This window comes from Suncus etruscus, chromosome 1 (assembly GCF_024139225.1).
Source record: "Suncus etruscus isolate mSunEtr1 chromosome 1, mSunEtr1.pri.cur, whole genome shotgun sequence".
NCBI classification, from domain to species: domain Eukaryota; kingdom Metazoa; phylum Chordata; class Mammalia; order Eulipotyphla; family Soricidae; genus Suncus; species Suncus etruscus.
In genome coordinates, this window is record NC_064848.1 from 196648791 (window position 1) to 196662121 (window position 13331).

Sequence of the window (13331 nt, forward strand, 5' to 3'; positions counted from 1 at the left end):
TAAATTTATGGAATTAAAGTTAATTGACTATACCAACAGCCCAATTATAATTCAGTCAGTGGGGTCCAAAAAATTCATTTGAGTAAGCTGTGGTCTGTCTTTATTGGCCGGTAACGAAACAGCTTGGGTGAAGCAGGCAGTGAATCCTGGGAGCGTGACTCTCCAGTCCTGATGTTTATGTCCCAGTGAGTAGCTTGGACCCAGATGCTGGCTGTTCTGCTTTGTTTCCTCAGCTGAGGGAGGAACCCCACCTTCTATTGCTGCAATTTAATGGTGACATTGGATCTAGAACATTCCTAGTCTTCTAGTGAGTTGGTTAGTTTCCTTGACCCAATCTGAAGAGAAATTCTTTGAATGAATTTTCCTTGAATGGGCCCTGCCCTCCTTTTTTTTTTTCCAGGGTGAGGATGGGGTTAGGCCATATCTGGCAGTGCTCAGCGCTTACTCCTGACTCTGTGCTCAGGAATCCCTTCTGTTTTACTTTGGGGGAGTCATATGCAGTGCCAGGGATCAAACTGGGGGGAGCCACATGCAAGGCAAGTGCCTTAATACCTATACTATCTCTCCAACTCCTGTCTTTTTCATGCAGCCTCTCGAGCCCGTCTCTTTACTAATGGAGGCTCCTGGGAGGAAATTGGGACTCACCGCCAGTTACATCTTTATGTGTTTAGTGCAGGGGTCTTAAACTCAATTTACCTGGGGACCGAAGGCGGCAAAGTTGGGTGAGGCAGGGCCACATAAGGGATTTCGCTTACCGAATATTTGCAATAAAAAATTGCATTAGTAAGAAAAAAAAATCGCATTAAACATTTGCATACCCCGAACGGAACTGCTCGGGGAATGCGAATGTTTAATGAGATTTTTTTCTTACTCATGCGATTTTTATTGCGATTATTCGGTAAGTGAATAATCGCGAATACCTCGATATTTGAAGGCTGGCCTCGGGCCACAAAATGTTGAACGGAGGGCCGCAAACGGCCCGCGGGCCGGGAGTTTGAGGCCCCTGCTTTAGTGGTTGCCTTATTGTAAATTGTAATTGTTTGAGATGATAAGGACAAATGTTTCATTCTCATTGTGCTCATATGAGCAAAACAGTATTTCTCTGCAGAGGTAATTTTTAAACAGTTTTTGCTAAAGTAGAATCCTTTATCTTTTGGGTTTTATTTTGGGGGTAGGGGGCACACCCAACTGTGCTCAGGCCTACTCTTGGCTCTAAGTTCAGGGATCACTCCTAGTGCATTCAGGGCACCATAGGGGATGCCAGGGAACAAATCCGGTTAGGCCACATGCAAGACAAATGCCCTACCCTCTATAAGATCACTCTAGTTCCATAAAGTAGAATTCTTAGATTTGTTTTTGTTTTTGCTTTTGTTTTTTCGGTTCTACCTGGCAATGCTTAGGGCTTACTCCTGGCTTTGTGCCCAGGGATCACTCCTGGTGATGCTTGGGGTACTCTCTGGGGGACTGGGGATCAAACCTGAGTTGGCTGCATGCAAAGCAAACACCTTATCCTCAGTACTCTCTTTGATTCCAGAATCCTTTAGATCAGGGGTCTCAAACTCAATTTACCTGGGGGCCGCAGGAGGCAAAGTCTGGGTGATCCTTGAGTGCAAAGTCAGTAGTAAGCCTTGAACATTGGGGGGTATGACCCAAACAACTAAAACAAAACAAAACAAAAAAAGATTCCTCTAGGGCAGGGCCACGAAATGGAGTACGGAGGGCTGCGAGTTTGAGACCCCTGCTTTAGATAGCTCTGTTATTGGCTTATTCCTCCTCTGAACACTTGTATAACTGTTCTTTGTGTGTATTTGTTTAAAGGTGTTCGAAGTGGTGGAGCGTGTGGAAGAGTTGAGAAGGAAGTGGCCAGTGGCATGGGGCAAGTTGGATGACGGCAGCATCGGCGTGGTGACTCCGTATGCTGACCAGGTGTTTCGGATACGTGCTGAGCTTCGGAAAAAGAGATTATCTGACGTGAATGTAGAGCGTGTGCTAAACGTTCAAGGTAAGAATTTGTGGAAGTGCGGGCCAGATGCTCACATCTCCGAGTGCATGTGCAATTTCTTTTTTCTTTTTTTTAATTTTTTTTTTTTTTGGTTTTTTTTTTTTTTGGGCCACACCCTGTGACGCTCAGGGGTTACTCCTGGCTATGCGCTCAGAAGTTGCTCCTGGCTTCTTGGGGGACCATATGGGATGCCGGGGGATCGAACCGCGGTCCGTCCTAGGCTAGCGCAGGCAAGGCAGGCACCTTACCTCCAGCGCCACCGCCCGGCCCCCATTTTTTTTTTAATTTTTAATTTTTTTTTTTTTTTTTTTTTTGCGTGTGCAATCCGGCGTTGCTCAGGGGTTACTCCTGGCTGTGTGCTCAGAAATAACTCCTGGCAGGCATGGGGGCGGGGACCATATGGGACACCGGGATTTGAACCAACCACCTTTGGTCCTGGATGGGCTGCTTGCAAGGCAAATGCCGCTGTGCTATCTCTTTGGGCCCGTGTGTGCAATTTCTAACTTTCAGAATCTCCTCTCCAGATACGCTGTTATGCACTCATTTCACACCAGGTTTTTTAATGTCAGAATTGGCAATTGAAGGTCAAGCTCATTTACATGTTCATTAAAATTTGATACCCAAAGAAAAGGCAGCATGAACAAAAGGCCTTTGCCAGCGTCCGTGGTTGTATAAATGCCACACACGCCCCGTATGCTGGAGTCCAAGTCAGAGCAGCATCTGCTGATCCTCTGCAATGTCTGACATGAATTTGCTGAGAAAGGTTTTCTGTTGTTTTTTTTGTTGGTTTTTGTTTTTTGGGCCATACCTGGTAGTGCTTAGGGATTACTCTTTGCTCTGCACTCAGGACCTACTCCTTAGGCAGGCTTAGGGGACCATATGGGATGCCAGGGATCAAACCTGGTTAACCCTGTGCAAGGCAAACACCCTGCCTGCTGTCCTATTGCTCCAGCCCCTGAGAAAGGTTTTTAAAAATTGACACCTGTTCTCTACATTCTGCTATGAAGGAATTATTATATTTTTTTAAATCTGTAGTCTTAGTGAAAGACTTAAGAGAGTAGGAGACATCTAAAAAGACCTTATAGAGTTATCAATTATCTTTTACATGATCTGCATGGTATTTAATTGCTCATACATGAGTCCTTAGAAAGGCCTAGGCCCCATGATAAATACTATAATAAGAGTACATATTGTTATATCTAGAGCATGAGGAAAGGATTTCATATTTCTTATCACATATGATCCAGATTGTTCAGAGTTTAGGTGTGCATTTTAGAAAGAATAATCTAGTAGACTGGGAAGAACCCAAAGGATGGTTAATGGTCTAGAAAATGCCATGTGAATCAAGAAGAAATGTCTGAAAATGGACATTAAAACTGTATTAAAGGGCCAGAGAGATAGTATGGTGGGTACAACGCTTGCCTTGCAGGCAGCTGTTCTGGGTCTAAAACCAGACATCCCATATAGTCTCCTTACTATATGAGTCTTCCAGGAGTTAACCCTTGAGCATTGCTGGTTGTGGCCCACAAACAAAACAGAAAAGCATAGACACATGGCTTATTGGTGGGGCTGAGTAACAAGAATAAGATATGTTGTTACACTCTGGTAAGCTGTGACATTAAGTGCATTCATGGTGTTGTGTGACCATCACTGGCATTCTTCTTTAGAATGCAAAGAGTTCTGTACTGAACTCTGAAATCCTGTACTCATTAAATAATAACTGCTCCGTTCTGCTGTCTCTGCAAATTCTGCAGAATTTTACAATATGTGTCCTTTTGGGACAAATTTATTTCATTCAGTGTAATGTCTAAAAGCTCATTTCTGTTGGGAGCCTGTGTCGTCATTCTTCTCCCACCCCCGTTTTTTCCTGGTCTTTGGGCCATTCCCAGCAGCGTTCAAGGGTTACTCCTAACACTGCACTCAGAAATCACTCCTGGCAGGCTTTGGAGGACTATATGGAATACCAAGGATCAAACTTGGGTCTGCACTTGTGAAGTGAAGGCCCTACCTGCTGTGCTATCACTCTAGTAAAATATCATCCTTTTTAAGACTAAATAATGTTCTGCCATATGCACAACTATGTGTGGCTTCATGATACATCCTAAGAAATGCTTCATTGGACAAGTTTGTTTTGCAGACATTATAGATTTGAATGACATGTCCAGCCCACTTCATATCTATAATATTGGATATCTCCTGTTGGGCCACTGAGTCTTTTGTTGACTTATTAAGGGACTTATAACTGTATATGCCACATTTGTTTGCTTTGTTTTTGGGCCCACACCAAGCTGTACTCAGGACTCACTCCTGGCTCTGTGCTTAGGGATCACTCTTGGCCAGGCTTGAAGGATCCTTTTTGTTCTGGGGATTGAATTCCAGGTCAGTCATGTGCAAAGCAAGTATCCTCCCTACTATATTATACTATCATAAGGGCCTCATGTCACATTTATTTGTTCATCTATTGATGGACACTGGATTTATTTATTTACACCAGCAGTGCTCAAGGGTTTTCTAGTTCTGCTTTCAGAAATCACTTGCGGCAGGCTCAGGGACCATATGGGATGCCAGGGATAGAACCCGGGTGGGCTGAGTGCAAAGCAAAATACCTACCCATTGGGCTGTCACTCTGGACTGTCTTGGATTTACTTTTACCTTGGGCTATTTTCTGTTGTTTTGTTTTGCTGGTTTTGGTCACACCTGGCAGTGCACTGGGATTACTCTTAGCTCAATGTGGCTTCTGGGGATTGACCCTGGGATTCCTGCATGCAGTGCATGTGCCCCAGCCCTGTGAGCCAATCCTCTGCCCACATTTTGGATGAATTTGACTGGTGGCTGTACACATGGGGTGTCCAGGTATCTGTTTAAGTTCCTCCCTTCAATGGTATGGGCTAAACATGGCAAATATAAACGGGTTGGGATGGTTTATTCTTTGGAGGACCTGTAAGCCTGCTTTCCACATTTTTTACATTCTCACAGTGTTGGTTCAGAATGACCCTCTTAAACATGTTTCTTTCTTTCTTTCTTTTCTTTTTTTTTTCTTTTACAGGAAAGCAATTCAGAGTTTTGTTTCTTAGCACAGTCCGGACCAGGCATACTTGTAAGCATAAGCAAACCCCAATCAAGAAGAAAGAGCAACTGCTGGAAGACTCCACCGAGGACTTAGATTATGGTTTTTTATCTAATTACAAGCTTCTCAACACTGCCATTACAAGAGCACAATCTTTGGTGGCTGTGGTGGGCGATCCCATTGCTCTGTGCTCAATTGGAAGATGCAGGTAACAATGGGCTTAATTTGATGAGCAATTCAAATTTGTAGAATAATTTCATCCTGCAGTAGACATCGATTTATAAGATCTTTCGGCTAATTAAAATGAGGTCAACTCGTAACTGATTTCTCGGAGGAATATGAAAATATTGTCGCTTTGAGTCTACTAAATACCTCTTTGTGTATTCATTGTTACCATTCAACAACTATTTCCTGGATGCCTGCTGTATTATAAGCGTTCTTCTAGCCCCCAAGCAGAATAATAACAATAAGCAAAATAAGAATTACATATATTACTGTGCTTGATAAATGCCGTGAAATTGAATTTCGGGCTGTTGGAGTGACACTGTGGGGTGGGCGGCCTTGTGATTGTGCCCAGTGTGGCTCAAGCGTTCCCACTAAGATGCTGTCTTTGCAGGTGAGTGCATGACCTCTGCAGGTGATCTGGGGGTGAATGTTCTCCAGAAAAAGGGTCTGGAGTGGTTTTGGGCACATGTGCATCTTTGAGAGACAAATTTTTGTTTTGGGGTCATGTCCAGCGGTGCTCAGGGGTTACTCCAGGCTCAGAGCTCAGGAATCACTCCTGGTGGGGCTCAGGGGACCCTATAGGATGCTGGGATTGAACCTGGGTCAGCCACATGCAAGGCAAATGCCCTCCCTGGTATACTATCACATTGGCAACTTGTATGATATTTTAATAAGAAGTGGCCAGTCTGCATCATTTCATTTAAAATAAATGTTTATTCACACCAAGGGGGAAAATGCCCCTAAAGTGTGGTTTTCCTACTTTTAACGATGTTATTGATATCATTAGATGGACCCATCAAATTTGAAAGTTCCTAGCAGCCTTCAGATTTTAACCCCTGCTGATGATCGTTACTTTGATCCAGTGTCTTTTTTGAGCTGACAGAATGGGCAATTTCTAAATTTCTTTTGATTTCTTCTTTACTTTTTTCCTATAAAAGAGAACTTTTTCTCACTGGTTGTGATGTTTTTAATCATTTTTAATGTTTATCATTTGATAAATCAGAACACATGAAGATTGATGAGAACTTAATTAAACTTGATTAAAATATGTAAATAGGGACTGGAGCAATAATATAGTGGTGGGACATTTGCCTTGCATGTGGCCAACCCAGGATGGACCTGGGTTCGATCCCTGGCATCCCATATGGTCTCCTGAGCCTGCCAGGAGCAATTTCAGAGTGCAGAACCAGGAGTAACCCCTGAATTGACAGCATTTAATTTATACTGAGAATTTAATGCCATAAGTATGTTTGGGGGCTTCTTTTCTGACATGAGCCATTACTTTCTTAGGGCAACTAGGTAAAAAGTTCTTCCTGCAACTTTGAGATGGGAATGTCCCAAGGTTAATTTTTAACTTGAAACCAGGTGTGTGCTGAAGTCTGAAAATAATTGCTCAGGGGCCAAAGCAATAGAATAGTGGGGAGGGCTTTTTGCCTTGCATGCAGCGACTTGGGTTCGATTCCAATCATCCTATATGGTCCCTCTAGCACCAACAGAAGTGATTTCTGAGATTATTCTGAGGAATAATCTCTGAGCACCACCCGGTGTGGTTCTTCTCCTCCAACAAAAAACTCAAATAAAAAAAAAAAAAAAGGAAAAGAAATTGACAAACTACATGAAACATTTTTCAGGAAGGTAAATTCTTGTAAAAGAGAAAGCATGTTGTGATCCCACTGCTAAATGGGAATACGGATGATCATATCCTGGGACTGTTCAGTCATGCTGTTCACCTAGGGCTGAAGTAGCAATATCTGGGTATTTAAATTTTAATTCTTCTCATTTAATTAGGGATTAATGACATCTCAAAATACCATTATTTCAGGCAGTATAGAAGGATTCTTGGTACTATAGTAATTGAGGACTGACTGCTTTGTTGTTTTTCTTTCCCTCATTTGAACATTATAGCAACTTACTGTATTTTCAGATGTCATGAACTATGTATGTTTTAGTAGAATAGGTACCGAGCTGTTCTATGAATCAGTCAAACAGTATTTTTAAACAGAAGCTTTCTGTGATTCCCCATGTAAATGTCATGAATTTTCTCTTCCTCTCCCTTGTGCCAAACCTGCCAGTATTAGAAATTGCTGCTGTCCATTGACTACTTTTCCCTGAGCTGATGCTGGGGTGAGCTCTCTTCCCCCACCACCCATCAGCAATTCTGACATTATGGGCATTTCATAATTCTGTTTTCATGTGTTGGGGCCACACATGACTTCTTCACATTGGCTGTGCTTAAGGCTCACTCTGGCTGTGCTCAGGATCACTCCTGGTAGCATTTGGGGCAACCATATGTAGTGTCCAGACTTGAATCCATATCAACCACAGGCAAAGCTTACCCACTGTACTATCTCTCTGGCCCCTGATGAACATTTTATTTGTTTGTTTGTTTGTTTGTTTGTTTATTGGGGAGGAGGGCTTACTCTGGTTATGCACTCAAGGATCACTTGTAGCAGTGTGGGTCAGCTGCATGCAAGGCAAGTGCCCTGCCCTTAGTATTGACTCTCCAGTCCTCTCAGTGACACTGTAATTGGCCTATCCAATTCAGAGATCTTAAAATACTGCCACACTCACATAGCCATTTAATGAGGTTTCAAAATAGATGTAGGCTGACTTTAGAACTCTTCGGAAGGATCTAACTTCCCAGGAAGTGAGGGAGATGCTTCGACATTCTCTATTGAGTGAGAGAACCGAAGAGCAACACCTTTATCTCCAAATGAATGGGTTTGGGATAGTCTTTTTTTTTTTTTTTTATTGTGGTGCTATTGGTTTACAAAACAAGTCTTTTAAACAACAATCTTTATTGACAAAATTTTCTTAGGTGAGATACAACCATTTTTCCTGCTTGATCAAGATAGGCAAGCCTGTGTGAATACTTTTTCTTGCTGTGACTTAGAATAGAAGAGATATTTCAGTGTAATAACAGTGTCTTTGAAGCAAGAGCAAAGACAAGCAGAACCAAGCTCTGGGGTCAGAGAGATGGTACCTTACTTACTCTGAATTCAGACTCACAGAAAAAGAGCCAGATTTAAATTAAAATGTCAGAATGCTTGTGGAACTAGCTTAGTTAGTTTATGGTGAGTGCTTGGTGTTACTTCCTCTGAAATATTCTTCTGAGTCTTAGGGGATGGTCTCCCTGTTTCTTGTCAAGGCTGATGCTTCCTGAAGATCTTGCCTAGCTCCATGTGACCTCAACTCCTGTCCAGTTTAGTCTAGTTGAGGTTAGAGAGGACTAAGTAAAAATCAGGGTGTGGGTTATTTTTTACTCCTGGTCCTGAGCTTGAGGATCACTCCTGGTGGTGCTCAGGGGTCCCTGTGTTATGCCAGGGATCAAACTGGAGTCAGCCCTATGGAAGACAAGCACCCTACCCCCTTGACTACTTTTCTAGCCCTGGGTTTAGAGTCTCTAAAAGTAGAGCAGGATATAAGCTGGAAATGAAAATCTAAGCCCAAGAATCTGCTACTAAAAACTGAGTTAATTAAAAAGCCATGTCATTTCTCTTCTGGTTTTGTTATAAAACTGATACTTTATCAGATTTTGTTTTCTGTTAGCATGCAGAATATAGTAGAATCACATTGAAAAAATTAATGGAGGGGCTGGAGAGATAGCATGAAGGTAGGGCAATTTGGCTTGCATGCAGATGGACAGTGGTTCGAAACCTGGCATCCCACATGGTCCCCTTAGCCTGTTAGGAGTGATTTCTGAGCGTAGAGCCAGAAGTAACTCCTGAGCTCTGCCGAGTGTGACCTAAAAATCAAAAAGGAAAAAAAAGAATACAAAAGAAAAGAATCCATGGAATTCAGGCCTGTACAGATAGCACAGGGGTTAAGTTCTTGCCTTGCATGCAGCCAACCTGGGTTCTGTGCCTAGATTCAGTGCCTGAGCATTGCCAAGGACATCCACGAGCACTGTTAGGTGGGCTCCAAACCAAACAACAATAACAACAAAATCAAGACATTTATGCACTTGAATATTATGGATTTTTTTTAATCAAAAGGGTAAAAAAACCTTATGGAGTTTAGATTGTATTGTATTTCCTTTCCTTAGATAACAGATTAAGAGGGGAAATATTTTGATTCATAGAAATTAATGTGGAGGAGAGTAAGAAGAGGTGGATAGAAGAGCCAGGGAGCCAAGTCAAGGGTCACAAACTCCTTGGGGACATTTGTGTAGAGGTGTGGTATTTGGATCTATCTACCCACAGAGTCAACAGACTGAAGGCAGGACACCCCAACGACAGCACCCAACCTGGAAAAAGTGCCTGTTTTCAGAGTGGTGGTGGGAGGGGACGGGGAGGGGGGGGGGTTTGGTGGAGGGACGTGGACACTGGTGATGGAAATGGTGTTGACATATTGTGCCCAAAACTCGTGTTAGGAACGGTTTTGTAAGTTATGGCGCCTTACTAAAAAATAAACACAAATAACCTTGATTCCTACAGAATAAAAATAAAGGCCGACATTTTCTGTGCCTCTCTTTGCAGTACACACTTCCTGTAGCTAAAAGGCTGTTGTTGTATAATCTTGATCTTTCATTATCAGAATGACGTAGATAGATATTGTAGTTAGATATTTAAGGCTGAATTTTTCTAGATCCATGATTTGAACTTATCTTTAAAATATTAAAAAGATAGAAGACATTTGTAGGAAAATTAAACCACAATGTTTATTAATATATAACATATTAATAAATAATCCTCTCCTTTGTATTGTGTTTTATTATGTAAAACTTGATTTTGAGGGCTCAGAGTGAAAGTACAGCAGTTAGGGCATTTGCCTTGCATGCAGCTGATCTAGGTTCGATCCCTGGTACCTCATATGTCCCTCGATCCTGCTAGGAGTGATCCCTGAACTATAAGAGTCAGGGAAGGGTGAGCCTGAACCCTGCTGCATGCTGCCTCCACAGTCTCCCATAAACAGCAGCAACAACAATGCAACTTGATTTTCCAGAAACACTCTTGTTTATCTGATGTCCACCTGAGTACTGACCGCCCTAGGAAATAACCAACTCACATCTTTTATAGTATAATAACATATTTGAACTCAAGATAAGTATGCACATTTATAACCATTAAATAAAAATTTGGGATTGTAACTAGATAGCAATGTTCATATAATGTTCATGGTATATAATGCAACATATTTTGAATGTATTTTTCTCCTGTAGTGTATATTAGTTAGATTAGGAGTTATAATCAATATCAACATGGTATGTAAGGGTAGGGTGTGGCTAGTTACATAGTGTAAATACACATGTGTGAAGGAAGCCCTGGATTGCATTATAAAACTAACAAGGGCCAGAGCGATAGCACAGCGGTAGGGCATTTACCTTGCATGCTGCTGCCTAGGACAGACCTGGGTTTGGTCCCTGGTGTCCCATATGGTCCCTCGAGCCAGGAGTAATTTCTGAGCGTATAGCCAGGAGTAACCCCTGAGCATCATTGGGTATGGCCCAGGAAAACAGATAAAGAAATAAACAGGGCCCGAAGAGATAGCACAGCGGCGTTTGCTCTGCAAACAGCCGATCCAGGGCCAAAGGTGGTTGGTTCGAATCCCGGTGACCCATATGGTCCCCCGTGCCTGCCAGGAGCTATTTCTGAGCAGACAGCCAGGAGTAACCCCTGAGCACCGCCGGGTGTGGCCCAAAAACCAAAAACCAAAAAAAAAAAAAAAAAAAAAGAAATAAACAACAACAACAAAAAAAACTAACAAGAAAGTTAACATTCTTGTTTCCTCTATTTTCCAAACTTAATGAATACTTTTATGGGGGTAGTAGGGAAGAGTTTGATTTTGAGGTCACACCTGGCAGTACTCCAGGCTTACTCCTAGCTCTATGCTCAGGAGACCATTTCTGATGTTGGGAGTTGAACCCAGGTCAGCTGTCTACAAGACAAGTGCCTTACCTGTTGTTTTATCTTTCTGGCCCTCAATTAACATTTTAAAGTCCGCTTTTGAGGAGAATCTATTTAAGTAAAAACAAGGAGCTACTTATTAAGATTCTTTGTCTGGATTATCTACTTTTTTCCCCCTTCTCCTTGGATTATCTACTTTGGGACTCTATAGCGTAGGCTGACATTTATTTATTTGTTTTATTTTATTTATTTATTTATTTATTCATTCATTCATTTATTTTTGGGCCACAGCTAGCAGTGCTCTGGGGTTACTCTTGGCTTTATGCTTAGAAATAGCTCCTGGTAGGCTTGGGGGATCATATAAATGCCAGGAATCGAACCCAGGTCAGCCTCCTGCACGGCAAACGCTCTACTCACTGTGCTATTGCTCTGGCCCCATCATTGACTTTTAGCTACCCAGCACCTGTACCACCATATACTGGTCCTATAATTCAAATTAAATAGCATCTATAAGTACACACATACCTATTTGTTTATGTGAACATATAATAACTATATGTGAGTATGCGTACAAATATAAAATGAATTAATAGTTTTAAAATTGATTACATGGATGATATAAAACAGTCATTTTAGACCCGGAGAATCAGTCAGTGCATTGGAGTGCATGGTTTGCATGTAGGAGGCTGGGGTTCAGTCTTTGGAACCACTAAGCATTCTTGGTTCCCTAATATCACCTGAAGTGACCCTCAGGCACAACCAGGAGTAACCCCTAAACACTTAGAGGGGTCATCTCAAATCAACCAGTCAACCATATCTCTGTCAACCCAGGGGCAGGAACAATGGCTCAAAGTTCTGGAGCTCATGTTTTGTAAACAGGACCCCACATTTGGATCCCAGACAACACATTGTCCCAAAAGCACTGTTTCGGGAGTAGCCCCTTGAACACCTCACAGTGTGGTCCCAAAACCAGAAACAAAATTGTCATTCTGAATATTGGTAATCGATCATTGGTTATGCTACTTGCATTGATCTGCCATCATAACTGAGCACATATGTTCTATGATACTAGATATTTAATATATCTTACGACCATTTCAGAATCAAATTTCTGAAACCTGACAATGTGATAGAAGGATCAGCTCCAAGTCATTGATTGCACCAGAGAATTCGGGAGGGGGAGGGGATCTTGAGTTGCTCCAGCTCAACCGTTGAAATTCCTAACTGACCTTGTAAATCTTTTCTGTAGGAAATTTTGGGAACGGTTTATTGCCCTGTGTCATGAAAATAACAGCCTCCACGGAATCACTTTTGAGCAGATCAAGGCTCAGCTCGAGGCTTTGGAACTAAAGAAGACATATGTGCTGAATCCGCTGGCCCCTGAATTTATCCCTCGGGCTCTCCGGCTGCAGCATGCAGGAAATGCCAGCAAACTACAGCAGTCCCCGCCCAAGGTAAAGCCTGGGACTAAGGGGAGAGAACTATGCTTGACCCTTCAGAGGTTTACTGGGCCACCCATTACTTGCAATGTTGGGGTGGAAGGTTTTATTTGGTGGCAAGTAGTTTCCACCAGGTGTGGACATGTTAAGTGGAAGTATCACCATGTTTTAATAGCTTGTCATCACAACAGTTCTCAACTCTGGGGTGGAGTAGTAGCACAGTGGCTTAAGCATGTACATAGACCCTTGCATGCACCTGACCTCCGTTCAACTCCCAACATCCCATAAGGTCCCTCAAGTACCGCCAGGAATGGTTCCTGTGTGCAGAGCCAGGAGTAAAGCTAAGCATTGTGGGGTACAACCCCATGACCAAACCAAAACAAAGCTCTCAACTCTCTGATTACTTCATGTTGTCCTTGGCAGAAAATTAACCTCTCAGTTCTTCTCACTGATAGTCTTATTTTAACAAGATGTGGACAAAACAAGTTATTTCAAGGGCAATCAGCTTTACTTAAAAACAGTCCCATATGCCCTTCTCTACCTCCCCTTCCTCCTCCTCCTCTCTCTTACCCCTCCCTCAAAAATAAAAAAGTTCCATAGAACATGGCATTTACAAGGAATAGTATTTTAGTATAACAATATTCACATAAAGATAACAGTTCTGCTTCTTTAATATTACCTTTCACTGGACACAATAAGGAAATACAGTTGGCTTTTGGAAACTTCCTTTAATTGATTGTTGGATAAGTAGT

General features: G+C 42.2%; 1 protein-coding gene across 1 annotated transcript in view; it reads left to right on the forward strand.

The window, feature by feature from the left end:
* Positions 1-13331, forward strand: part of HELZ (helicase with zinc finger) — a 177917-nt gene that overhangs the window by 115423 nt on the left and 49163 nt on the right. Inside the window, 3 exon segments of the mRNA XM_049778833.1 lie at positions 1819-2002; positions 5049-5277; positions 12390-12594. Of these exon segments, the coding sequence (XP_049634790.1) occupies positions 1819-2002; positions 5049-5277; positions 12390-12594 (618 nt within the window).